The sequence below is a fragment of the Solenopsis invicta genome, chromosome 6 (assembly GCF_016802725.1).
Source record: "Solenopsis invicta isolate M01_SB chromosome 6, UNIL_Sinv_3.0, whole genome shotgun sequence".
Lineage (NCBI taxonomy): Eukaryota > Metazoa > Arthropoda > Insecta > Hymenoptera > Formicidae > Solenopsis > Solenopsis invicta.
In genome coordinates this window covers 19,736,157-19,749,069 of record NC_052669.1, presented here as the reverse complement: position 1 = coordinate 19,749,069, position 12,913 = coordinate 19,736,157, and the positions used below count along the sequence as shown (strand labels likewise).

General features: G+C 33.7%; 2 protein-coding genes across 6 annotated transcripts in view; one reads left to right on the top strand and one right to left on the bottom strand.

Moving 5' to 3' along the window:
• LOC105204074 (bumetanide-sensitive sodium-(potassium)-chloride cotransporter) overlaps positions 1-7,876 on the top strand; it is a 28,689-nt gene extending 20,813 nt beyond the window's left edge. For all 4 annotated transcript variants that reach the window (XM_039450783.1, XM_011173109.3, XM_039450782.1 and 1 more), the window contains 16 exons: positions 2,072-2,231; positions 2,306-2,401; positions 2,992-3,183; positions 3,435-3,611; positions 3,724-3,863; positions 4,119-4,418; positions 4,541-4,766; positions 4,839-4,960; positions 5,044-5,179; positions 5,272-5,483; positions 5,555-5,796; positions 5,883-6,031; positions 6,149-6,470; positions 6,552-6,706; positions 6,825-6,933; positions 7,003-7,876. In XM_039450783.1, coding sequence (XP_039306717.1) covers positions 2,072-2,231; positions 2,306-2,401; positions 2,992-3,183; positions 3,435-3,611; positions 3,724-3,863; positions 4,119-4,418; positions 4,541-4,766; positions 4,839-4,960; positions 5,044-5,179; positions 5,272-5,483; positions 5,555-5,796; positions 5,883-6,031; positions 6,149-6,470; positions 6,552-6,706; positions 6,825-6,933; positions 7,003-7,138 — 2,874 coding nt within the window. In that variant the 3' untranslated portion in view covers positions 7,139-7,876. The remainder of the gene's footprint in view (positions 1-2,071; positions 2,232-2,305; positions 2,402-2,991; positions 3,184-3,434; positions 3,612-3,723; positions 3,864-4,118; positions 4,419-4,540; positions 4,767-4,838; positions 4,961-5,043; positions 5,180-5,271; positions 5,484-5,554; positions 5,797-5,882; positions 6,032-6,148; positions 6,471-6,551; positions 6,707-6,824; positions 6,934-7,002) is intronic.
• Positions 7,877-8,205: 329 nt separating this feature from the next.
• LOC105204073 (N(G),N(G)-dimethylarginine dimethylaminohydrolase 1) lies at positions 8,206-12,754 on the bottom strand. 2 transcript variants are annotated; one of them, XM_011173106.3, is made up of 6 exons: positions 12,268-12,754; positions 11,901-12,003; positions 11,683-11,780; positions 10,638-10,694; positions 9,790-9,885; positions 8,206-9,558 (listed from the first exon to the last, which is right to left on the bottom strand). In XM_011173106.3, the coding sequence occupies exons 1-6, from the start codon at positions 12,523-12,525 to the stop codon at positions 9,304-9,306; spliced, it is 867 nt and encodes a 288-aa protein (XP_011171408.1). In that variant the 5' UTR covers positions 12,526-12,754; the 3' UTR covers positions 8,206-9,303. The 2 variants fall into 2 exon arrangements, with proteins under 2 accessions (XP_011171408.1, XP_011171409.1); XM_011173107.3 differs by lacking the exon at positions 10,638-10,694.
• Between the last annotated feature and the right edge of the window lie 159 nt (positions 12,755-12,913).

Genomic DNA, 12,913 nt, shown 5'->3' with positions numbered 1-12,913 from the left:
AATATTATAAAAATTAAAATAATATTACTATCAATATTTTGAGAATATTATTCAATATTTTTTAATATTATGAAAATATTGTGTTACTATTATATGTCCGTTTTTATATAATATTTGTGGAATATTATAAAAATGTTTTATGAATATTACTGTGGTAAAAAATAAATGTGAATAATTATTAAAATATTCATAAATTTTATAATTGTTACATTCAAAAGTAATATAAATATAATATTTCCGATAATTAAAAATATTGAAGTAAATAATATTATTTACTTCTTCATATAATATTATCAGGAGTGGATATAACCATTTTTATTAATATTTCAGGAATATTACTTAATATTAAATAATATTACGTGCTTATAGGGATAGATGTTCAAATAAAAAAATGACCGGTATTGTATTATAATAAAAGAATTTTTTAAATTTTTTAGTGAATTATCGAATGTAAAGACAAAATTGCGAAATTGATTTTATGGAAATACGAGATAATCTTATGATTATACGGAATTTAATGCAAGATATTCGAAGATATATTGAAAAATTATTTGTTGAGACAGAGATCTAAACTTTCTAGAGGACAAGTCGCAATCCAATAAAAATCGAATTGACAACAATCGATGATCCAATCCTTGTTATTTATTGCTCATTTAATGATTTAAATTTATACGCAAACGGGTTCTCTACAGCGTTTATTTTAGCTACGCTTGCCTTGATATTTTAAAAGTTTCGATCTGACTTTTCGATTATACTTATTCGTTTTCGAAGCCTCGTAAATGTTTCAAGCATGCTCACCCGGAAATCGTTAATCATCGATAACGATATTGTCAGTGCTGAAACATACGTACGTCACAAGACGATGTTTTCCAAGAAGACAAAGACGATTTTCAGATACGATGTCTCAGGTGTATTTCCAATTTTTTTTTTCTAATTGAGCAATTCCACGTGTGATTTGCGAAAAATTCTGCGACGTTCAGCATCGTGACACGTCGTCGCGGACATGAGACCTCTATTCCTATAGAAGGCTCTGTTACGTAAATCGTTAAGACTTCATTGGTCGAGTGACGGACCCTTCCTCGAGACCTCCTCGGAGTCACCTTCAATGCCATCGATAATCGTCTCTAAATCTCAATTTACGCGCTAATCCGCTCGTCGCGGATCCTACCGGCCGGTTAAGATCGCCGTCTTGTCACATCTGCAAGAAATCGTTCGGATTTATTTAGAGAGCTGACCTTGCAGTCCGTGTGGGTATCGCCGATTATCCCATTGGATTGATGAAGACATTATCTCGACATCGAGACACAAGCCTTTGCATAATTACCGGTCGTATATGCGTGATTTATGTCTATACGCGATGTGGAAAAACAGTCGATCCTGATGGCATACAGAGATTGTAACGCTTTAGAAAAAAGTCTAGAGTTGTTTTCTGAACAGACTTATTTAATCTCTTTTTCCCCCTTTTTTTTTGTTTTAGCCACCTTAATCTCGCATAGTTACACGTTCTCTCGACGCACGTGCGGCAGTCCGCAAAATTACTGACGACGCAGTAGAATAGAGGAGAATAGACGTGCGGAGGAATGGATAATGTAAAGAAGAAATAGAACGAAATAAAATGCAACTAATTTCAGACGTGACACGAAAAATGCGATAAATAACGTAGTCTTGAAATTAAATGGGAATTTATACTTGAAGAAATTAAAATCAGACAAGAACTAAACAGAAATTTCATCACAACATTTAATTAAAATAAAATTTAAGTGATGAAGTCGATTGGAGTAAAATTAAATCAGATTACATTAAATTAAAATTACAAGTAAATTGAGAAAGGCATGAAACTGCGTTATTATACAAATTCTAAGCACTATTCATGAAATTATTCATGACAAATAATGTCTATAAAACTTTACAGAATTTACTGATTATTTGTTGAAAATTGATACATAAAATTATTTCTTTTAATTTATAAATGTCAATCTACCCATTATCTTATTTTGTAAATCTGTACACTGATTTGAGATAAAATTGGTCTTTTCAAACACGTTCAATTTATCGAGCGATTTGTTTTCAGAGGTCGGGCTCGCATACGTTAACTGTTCCACAACTGAAAGCCACGGCGCCAGGAGTGAAGTTCGGATGGATCCAAGGAGTGCTGATGCGATGTCTTCTCAACATCTGGGGGGTGATGCTCTTCCTGCGACTCTCCTGGGTCGTAGCGCAGACCGGAGTAGGTGAGTTGTTCTATCGTCGAATTATTTTTTCAATTCATTGAATGTTTGAGATTTTAACATCAATATCGTTTCAGGCCAAGCTATTTTGTTGATTCTTACGACAACAGTAGTCACGACGATTACGTCTTTGTCGATGTCGGCGATCAGTACGAATGGTCTAATCAAAGGAGGTATGCGTTAAATAATAGAACTATAAATTTCTATGGTATGTGTTGGAAATGAAAGAAGATTTAATAAATAAAATACCGTTTCTTATAAATTTGATGATTATGTAAATCAAAATTAAGAGAAAATATATTTTAGGAATTATATGTTTAATTAAAATTTCACAGAGAATTAAATCGGTTTAATTATTTCGCAATATATTATTTATCGTTTGATAAAACGAAAGAATACATTATATTTTATATGATAATTATACATGCAAAAAATATATATAGTATACATATAAATATTATTTTATTAAATTATACTGCAAGATTTCTATATTCCACTGGCCCATACGAGTTGTAATAAATTCAGAATGAGATTATAAAAAGATAAAGAAGGAAAACTCTAACATTATATAAGGAAAAAAGTGATTAAAACCGATGGTTTTAATCACTTTCTTATCAATCTTTTATTTGACTGATAGTGTCACATATATATACCAGGTTAATTAATATCTTCGTAATTGTTTGCACATATGTAAATTGTCTTGCCAAATAATTGCGTCGACGTGATGTTAATCAAAACGTGCACGTTTCCCTTTTTTTTGCAGGTGGGACTTATTACATGATTTCCAGATCATTGGGACCTGAGTTTGGCGGATCTATAGGTCTTATATTTTCTCTGGCGAACGCTGTCGCTTGTTCTATGTACGTAGTCGGATTTTGCGAGAGTTTAGTGGATTGTCTCCGCCCTTTTAATGCCTGCATGGTCGATTGCGGAATCATGGATATCAGGATTATAGGTCTGTAAAAATTTGTGTGATTTTTAAATAAAAATAAAAATTGCAATTTTGATTAATCAATATTTTCATGTGAATTAATATATAAAAATTGTTATTAATATGTAAAAATTGTTCGTATATTTAAATACTATCATTGATGTAATTATTTATATCTATAACGTCGATGATTGAACTTAATTTTGCTACTTTTAATTCTTGCTCTAAAATTATATCGACGCAAATTTACACAAACATTTACATTGGATTTGCAGGTTGCATAACGATAGTTGTGCTACTGATAATTGTTATAATTGGTCTGGAATGGGAGGCGAAAGCGCAAATATTTTTGCTGATAATTCTTCTCTTGGCTATTGTCGATTTCATGATTGGCTCCTTCGTGGGCCCCAAGAGCGACAAAGAGAGGGCTCAAGGATTCATTGGATACAACGGTAATGCATCAACATTTCTTTTTCGCATATTTTTGACATTTATATCTTTTATAAATTATTATCGTAATGAAGGAATTAAGTACTAATTTCGTTATTTATTTGTGATTTGCAGCTGCGCTAATCAAGGAAAATTTATATCCGAACTATAGATACAGCGAAGGCGTGCATCATAATTTCTTTTCAGTTTTGGCCATTTTCTTCCCAGCGGCAACGGGCATCCTGGCTGGTGCGAATATATCCGGTGACTTGAAGGTGATTTAGTCTTTTCGTCTATGAGAGATATTTGTAATTAATGCTTGACTTACGATATGATTTACGGAATTATTATGTATTCGATTATTCATCAATTTGCACATTCGATTAAAGTTATCTTCTGTACAATGATACATTTCCTCTGATGGTAAAAGATTTGCGTTTCGTATTAATTATCATGATTGTTGACATTTGCGAATATTTTATGTAAGCACAGAACTTTCGTGCCATTTCTAAATCTTATCTTGAATTTAGGATCCGCAAACGGCAATCCCGAAAGGCACTTTACTCGCAATTCTCTTGACATCATTGTCATATCTACTCATGGCAATTATGATCGGTGGTTCCGTTATGCGAGATGCGACTGGCAACGTTACTGATTTATGGACGACATACAACAATTCACTTTCGGCCCTGTCATTTCTCGACATAGACAATGCCACTATGATCGAAAATAATACAATTATCGAGAATATCAATCGCACATGGAGTGTATACGGAACGGATTTTAACTGTACTGCAGGGTGCAAATATGGCAGTCATAACAGTTTTGAGGTGCATAAAGTTATATAATTTACAAACGAGGAATTATAGTAATGAATAATGATTATTAATTATATTAAGAATGTTAAATGCAAAAACTAAGATAAGCAAGCGACGTTGTCGACTATTTATAGGTGATCCAATTAGTTTCCGGCTTTGGACCCATCATCTACGCCGGTTGCTTTGCAGCAACAATTTCAAGTGCCTTGGCATCACTGGTCTCAGCGCCGAAAGTATTTCAAGCACTCTGCCTCGATAAGCTGTATCCAGGAATTGCGTGGTTTAGCGGAGAAAAAGATAAGGAGCCGATTCGTGGTTATTTACTTACTTTCATCATCGCCGTTGCTTTTATTTTGATAGGTAAGTGTCAATTCTGTAATTATACTGAGAAAATCGTTTTTTTCTGACATACATATATCGACTTTTTTCCAGGTGAATTAAACGCTATCGCACCGTTGATTTCGAACTTCTTTTTGGCTGCTTACACTCTTATAAATTTCAGTACGTTCCACGCTTCCTTAGCTAAGCCGATCGGATGGCGACCAACTTTCAAGGTATGTAACGTAAAAATATAACATCTATGGCGTTGTCTCTATTTTTATTATCTGTATTATATAATATTCTGTTCTTTTTTTAGTATTACAACATGTGGCTCAGTCTCGCTGGTGCTATCCTTTGTGTTTCTGTGATGTTCTTGATCTCATGGTGGACGGCTCTAATAACATTATGCGTAGTCTTAGCGCTATATTTAGTAGTCTCGTATAGAAAACCTGGTAATTTTTCGTTTAATAGAAATTTATTTTTATTTATGCGCTGCTTTTTTGGTTTTTCAATGTATTGTGTTCTTCACGAAAATATATTACAGATGTAAATTGGGGTTCAACTACACAAGCCCAGACCTATAATAATGCATTAACTGCTGTACAACAATTGGATCGTGTTGAGGAGCACGTGAAAAATTATAGACCACAGCTTTTAGTTCTCACTGGCGCACCGAACACGAGATCGTCTCTCGTCGATTTCGCTCATCATATTACTAAACATCAGAGTTTATTTATTTGTGGTCATATCATTGAGGTAACGTCTGTTCCTACTTTTTATCGATTCGATATGCCCAGACGATAATGATTTATATTTGTGTGCTTCAGACACCCATATCGTACAAAACACGCAACAGCATGGTGCAAAATTATTCTTCCTGGCTCAGAGCCAGTAAGATTAAGGCATTTTACTCGCTGGTGGACAGCTCGAATTTCCAAGAAGGTGCTACTTCTCTTCTTCAAGCTGCCGGACTTGGGAAAATGAGACCTAATATCTTGCTAATGGGTTACAAGCAAGATTGGACTACCTGTTCTCGGGAGAATTTGAATATGTACTTCAACATCATGCAGTAAGTCTTTTGTGTATCACATTCTAATTAATTTGCAATTACGTAAAGAGGATTAGTTTAGTAATCTTTTTTTTTACCTTACACAGCAAAGCTCTGGATATGCATGTAGCAGTGGCGCTTCTTCGACTTCAGGAAGGTTTGGATTGCAGTGCGACCATCGGAGATGCCGAAGATCAAAAGAGACTCGCGCCTACTTCAATACCGGGCAATCAGAGTTTTTCGCAGCTTAGCCAAGGTTTTTAAAAGAAGATATTTTTTTTTGTATTTTTAATACAATATATTTAATAGACCTAATATATGTATATATATTCTCCTGAAGAGTGGCGCTTAACAATTAATGTAACTGTTGTAGCTAGTAGCACGTCTGATATATCGATCCCTGGTAGTCCCACGCCAAGACGTTCAAAAACGATTAACGAATATCCCAATCCATCCGAGGAGCAGCGCGAGAATAGACCAAATATAGTACCAATCACGAATATACTTAACGTAGTAACAAAGTTTCAACGGAAACATAAGAAAGGTACTATCGATGTATGGTGGCTGTACGATGATGGTGGCCTTACGCTTTTATTACCCTATATTATCAGCACGAGGCGTAATTGGTCTAACTGCAAATTGAGAGTATTCGCTCTTGCCAATAAGAACTCTGAACTGGAGTATGAGCAGAGAAGGTAAGCATTTTTGACGATGCTTTCTAGAAAATTTATTGCGTCAAATAATTTTTTCGATGATTAATATTAATTCTTTTGTAGTATGGCGAGTCTCCTGTCGAAATTCCGGATTGATTATTCTGCCCTGAAAGTCATACCGGATATTTCGAAACCAGCGCAAACCGGTACAAAGACATTCTTTGACTCATTAATAGCAGATTTCCAGGAATCAGCTGATTCGAAAGATTCCGATGACGGTATGAGTAATTTTTATATGAGTTTATTCTATGAATAGCATAAAATAAAACAGAACTAACAAGTTAATCTGTTGTCAGTATATACTATATAATTATGTATTTAATCTTTTTACTTTAGATATTATTAAAGATTCGGAACTTATGGCGATGAAAGAGAAAACCAATAGACATCTCCGTTTACGCGAATTATTACTTGAAAATTCCATGGAAGCCAATTTAGTCGTTATGTAAGTATTTACATTACGGACTTATTTACTGAGACGGATTGTTTTTAATTGATATTAATTAATTTATAGGACACTACCAATGCCTCGGAAAGGTGCTGTATCTGCGCCTCTTTACATGGCGTGGTTGGAAACGCTAACACGCGATATGCCACCATTTTTACTGGTCCGGGGTAATCATACGTCGGTTTTAACATTTTATTCATAATATTGATGTGAAACTGACGAGACGTTTTATATGCAAAAATATAAGACGTCACAGTGTGACGTGACAATAGCGATATCGCAGTATTACAAGCAAAAAGAAAGACTTAATCATCTGTGCAGAAATAAATTGATTCGACCATGGTAGAATGAAACAAATAGAACAGAAATGATACACATATAATAGTGACAAGTTAAGGATAAGTGTACGCCTTTATCATCATGTGTGGGAAGAATGTGTGAATGAACCACTGTCGAAGTATGTGCCTATAATAAGTAATCTCTTGAAAACGTTCAGTCATGTAATGAGACTGTATTATTTTTTTAAATGACTGGAATATTTCTCGATTCCGAAAAATCTCTTTGCGAGTCTCTCTTTGTGAGTGTAAAAGATCACTTATATTTTATAAGCACCTAAAGTAACAATCGTAATTTATAGCATCATTTTATCGTTTATCATGCAATATTTTTGTGCCTTATCTTAAAATAACACCGTGTTTTATAGAAATTTTTAAACAAATTTTCTGAAAAATTGGTATTGGTGACTTAGAAAATTGTATCTTGTACATTTAAAAAGACTAATTATTTTTTGTAAAAACTTTTATATTTCTATATATATATATATATATATATATATGAACTTATAAGTTTTTGACAATATCTTTGAATATAGAACACAATTGTAATAAAATCTGTAAATACTGCACAACTAATTGCATTAAAAGATCTACTTATTTTTATATATGTGTTTTATAATCTTGATATAATATTTCTAAAACCATGAAGTTCCATTATGAAAAATACTATACAACATAAACACCAGTGTTTTTAACGTAAAGCGAACGCATACAAAAGTTTTGTAAAAGTATTACAGACAAATACTACAAGATTATTTAAACATTGTAGTACAAAATGCTAAATTGTCACAGCGACACTTACCAGTGTCAAAGTATATCGCAATTCTATTTCGTATCTTTTTATCACCGCGATATTGATTAAATCTAAAAATGTTTCAAGTATGTTGCACAAAATCTCATACATGTACTAAGTTTTATACAGAAATTTTATATATTGATTTCTGTTTAAACTTTTAATTATGTAACTTCGTTATAACATAACAACTATCAGTGCTTTCACATTATTAATAACTTTGCGATACATTATTAGGTGATAGAGAGATATTTATTTGAATGTTTCGATGTGAACACGTTTCAGACTAGTTACGAATGCGTTGCGGGAGTCAGAATACTGATAATATATACGATCATATTTTTCCTAATTGCGTAAGCCATGCAGATTACAAATGATCCACCGTTATGTGTGCATGTAGACATTGGTTTTAATTATAATTTGAATTGACGAGTCAATTTTGATTTAATTATATATATCGTAATAAAAATCAATATTCCAACCCTTCTATATATATAGTGTATATATATATATATATATTATAAAATCGGATTTGTGCCATATTGTGTTACGTGCCATATTTGCAAAGATCAATCCTGTTGAGAACTATAAGATGTAACTCTGTAGCCTTACTCTATAATATACTTTTTGGAATATCATAGGAAAAAAATGCATAAAATAAACAATAAATAAAATAAAAATTCTTGAAAATACTAGTCAAGTAAAACTCTGTAGCTGCAGCTGGAAATAAAAGTCATAAAATAACGAATATTTAAATAAATGACAAGAATAAAGAGATTATCTTGCAAAAAGCATAAACATAAATAACATAAAATTTAAATATATTACTTTCCTACTCTAAATATATAAAAATTATATACGTTTATGTATCAACGTAATTTAACCGCGCTTTTGCCTCTTGGAGCGAGTGAAATATCAAGTGTGTACGATTGAATCGGGAAGTTCATGAGTGTGTGTGTATGTATGTGTACGTGTGTGTGTGTATACATATGTATATATTAATCTCTTGAAATATTTTCTCTTTGCAAGATATAAAATAATACAGTAACATTTTAAATTATTTAAAAAAAAAATACTTATCAAAACGTCAAGATGACGAATCGCCATTGTCATGTATTGTATTTCTCCGCGAATTCTTTGACAAGAGAAGAAAACTTGGATTTACGTTTCGTGTTTCGCGGATAGCACTGGTGGCAATAAATTGCGATTACATCGCAAGATCTTATTCTCTTTTCATGTTTAAATGCTACGGATGTGCCGCGGTCTGCGCACCAACAAGCAACAGGAGGACAAACCGGAACTAACTTTCGCCAATTCAGACAAACGCAGCGATCTGGTCGGGAACTCCACCTTCTCGGCGAATACCTTACTCGATTGTGGGATCTCATCCTCCGACCGATGAATAAGCGTGCCGTTCACGTAGAGCACATTGGCAGCCACGTCCTCGGGCACAGTTAATGTTTGGTAATTGTACGTTGCCTCTCGCTCGATTCTCTGTATTGTAAATTAGAGAAATAAAAATCAAAACTTTTTGCAATTAAATTATTAAGTTTAAGAAAAAAATCTTATTTAAAAAAAATGAAAAGCAATATCTGTTATGTAGCAAAAGTCTAAGTGAAATTGGTTGTGGGTGAAATTTTGGAACAATATTTTTCTTAGTGAAGTGATAAGTGATAAGTGAAAGTGATAAGTTGTATTTAGTAATTTATATTAATCGAGATTAACCTTGAGAACTTCTTGAGATTCTTTTCCTGCCCCTACACATATAACATCTGGACCGGCCATTGTAACCAATGATTTCAGGCGTTTGGATTCAGCCACCTAAGCAGAGAAATACCGAGTTACTATCTCGAAAGTTATAAAGAGAAAATAAAATAAATATTGCAATGCACTAATCACAATGTGTAGTCATTTTATCATTACATTTCGTGTATCATGTTTTTAATTCGACATATTACTTGAACAAACTGGAGAATTATTATCGCGTTAAATTTTATCAATGAAAACTACAAACAAGTTTATTAATCAACTTCTTTTCTTTCTTTTTAATTCATATTTTTGTAAATCTTTTGAATTTTTTTATGTCTAAAGAATTTATTATAATCTTATATGATTTTAATGCATTATTATGATGTCCATGATAATTATCAGTGTGCCAACAAATCGTGCACAGTGTTTTGTGTAATGTAAAATATAAATTATCTGATAAGTGCATACACACTAAATTCATGATATACATGATATTTGTACAACAACGGTTGGAACAAAATGAATAACGCCCTTAAATATTTCGAAGTTAAATGCTAAATTATATGCATGCTAAGGTGAGTGAATAAGGTTCGTGGTATTGTTCAAGTGCACGGATCAAGTGCTAAGCTGGAACTTGTGTAACTCGTCACAGTTCCAAAGCGGCTCGTAAAATTCTGAAATTATTACATACGAAAAGAAGTTTCTCAAAATCGTGCAAGTTTGCGTTTCTAGCCTGTGAAATTATTCATGTTCTTTCTCTTTTCTTTTTTATAAATTCTTTCTTTAATAACATAATTAAGAGGGTCAGTTTAGTGCACCCAAACCTGAAGAGGGGCTGAGGTAAGACTCTCCACTATCACCTCTTCGCCACCATCACCCACCTTAAATAAACATTAGAAAAGTAAGGTGAGTGAGTATGATAGTCTGTCGAAGTTTGATGTAAATCTCCGCGAGGTATATATTATGTACCTTCTATAGATATACAATGTGTGCTGCGAATAAACATAAAATTTTCATTGTCACTAATGAATCAAAACATGCGTCTATTATTGATGTTATTGATACATATAGAATGTTTCATTTTAAATTGGATCTACTTAGAATAAAATTGCTATTGAAAAGTAATAAAAAAAGGTTGACACTTAATACATCACATTTGAACATTAAACTAATTTCTGTAGTGACTTCTAACATTAATGAAACACTCTATTATACAATCAAGATATGAGATGTAAAATGTTTTTCAGAAATAGATACAGAAATTACAAAGTAATCAATTACTAATATTTGATAAATCTTATACAATAATATTGGTAGATAAAAAATATAGGTATACAGATCATATATAAAACATCTTCCTTTTTACAATATAATACACGACCGTTATGTTATTATACAATGGTTAAATAAAAAAGGTAATAAAACTGGATTATATGCTTTGTGCATGTATGTAATATAGAAATTTACACATGGAATATTAGGCACACTAAGATCTAGTTTTGACTATTTGGTGTTTACCTTTTTAATTTTGACAAGTATTTAAGATCATTATGTATAAAGCTTGTGACAGATAATGCAATTTTTTCTTGCTGGATTGCTTGCAATCTAATAAATTCTACGAGTTGTTACATTTCTAGAAATTTACTAGTTTGCAAGCAATCCAGCAAGAAAAATTGCATTGTCTGCCGAAGATAGCGTATTCATACTGTACATGTTTTTATAATTCTAACATGAATTCAGAAATGGGACATTAATACATGCGATACATTTAGTAAGTAATAAAACATTTGTAATTATTTTATATTAAAAATGGAATATTAATAATTCCTACTAAATGATATAGACACGTTAATCTATAAGATTACCAACCTTGATAGGCACGCAAGGATATTCTGGGAATGCGGCAGCAACTGCTCGTGCTCCTGCTTCATTTGTAAAATGAGATAGCCCAACAAAGAATTCTCTACCTGCAATGAGATATTTATGCATTAGCAGATGTCAAAACTAGAAAATTTAAAAGATTACGCATTTAAAAGCGCAAGTATAGACTACCAAGGCAAATATTGAATACGCGGAATAGAATTTACCAGTAAAAAGCACGTCTCCACCATCTAAACGAGCATTCTTGTCGCTTATCTCTATTAGTGGTATCTCTAACTCTTTCTTCAACACAGCTCTGATGGTATCAAGCTGAAAAAAAGACAAAAAGGCAATCAAAAAAACCAACAATGAAGAAATCAAATTTAACTTGATTCAAAAACATTAAATTCTTCCTCATCATTATATCAATTAAATTTATTAACACAAATTAATTTTTTGTACTGCATTTCCCTCTTCCTTTCTCCACAGTCAATTTGATACAATTATTTATATATTTCATTAATTTTCTCATCCTGTCAAATCCAAACTGTCAGACACATTGTACTGTATATCTGTGACAATATCCGGATGTACCTCTTTGAGGCGAGACGGCTCACTCGGGTGGGCGATCAGGGCGATGCCGTTGCAGACGACGGCGATGTCCTCGACGAAGACGCAGAGCGGCGAGTTTTCGTCGGGCGGCATCTCGACGACGTCGATGTCGAGCTCACGGAGAAGCTGCGCCAGAGCCAGGTGCTGCGTCCTAGCCTCGTCCAGTGTCACCTCGCCCCGCGTGCGCAGCGACAGCGGGATCCTGCAGAGGATCGCGTGCGTGTATCGGTGCAGCGGCATGTTGCGAGGGTCTGCGATTCTCTCGCCGACGAGGGCACGAGCAGGACGTTAGACGCACGTCGCGCGCCCGGGATTTGACGTACGACGCGAAATGACGGGTCGACGAGCGCGCAGCGGGTCTACCAGCAGCGGTGCCAGCTGCGAGCCGCTAGGAATTTCGCGGAGCAATGTGTCGCTAGGAAATTCTCGCTTCGAATTAAGGCGGCCGCTTATAACGATTGCCTTGCACAACCAGAGATGAGAGTACAATCCGACAATAGCGGCGGGTAAATTGATTTACAGCACGCCCACAAGGATGACACTGATTCTTCTCAATTAATAATTAATATTAACAATTGCGCGCTGTTAGGATCATACGGAGATGGGGGATAACTGGAGCGAGTGTAAC

Bases quoted from the DNA above. Each gene is read 5' to 3' on its own strand.
- LOC105204073 (XM_011173106.3), bottom strand. From the start codon at position 12,525: ATGCCGCTGCACCGATACACGCACGCGATCCTCTGCAGGATCCCGCTG. The intron at 11,781-11,900 runs GTAAATTCTATT...ATCTCATTGCAG, and splicing joins TGGAGACGTGCTTTTTACTG to GTAGAGAATTCTTTGTTGGG. The intron at 9,886-10,637 runs GTTTGGGTGCAC...TTCTCTGCTTAG, and splicing joins TTACCTCAGCCCCTCTTCAG to GTGGCTGAATCCAAACGCCT.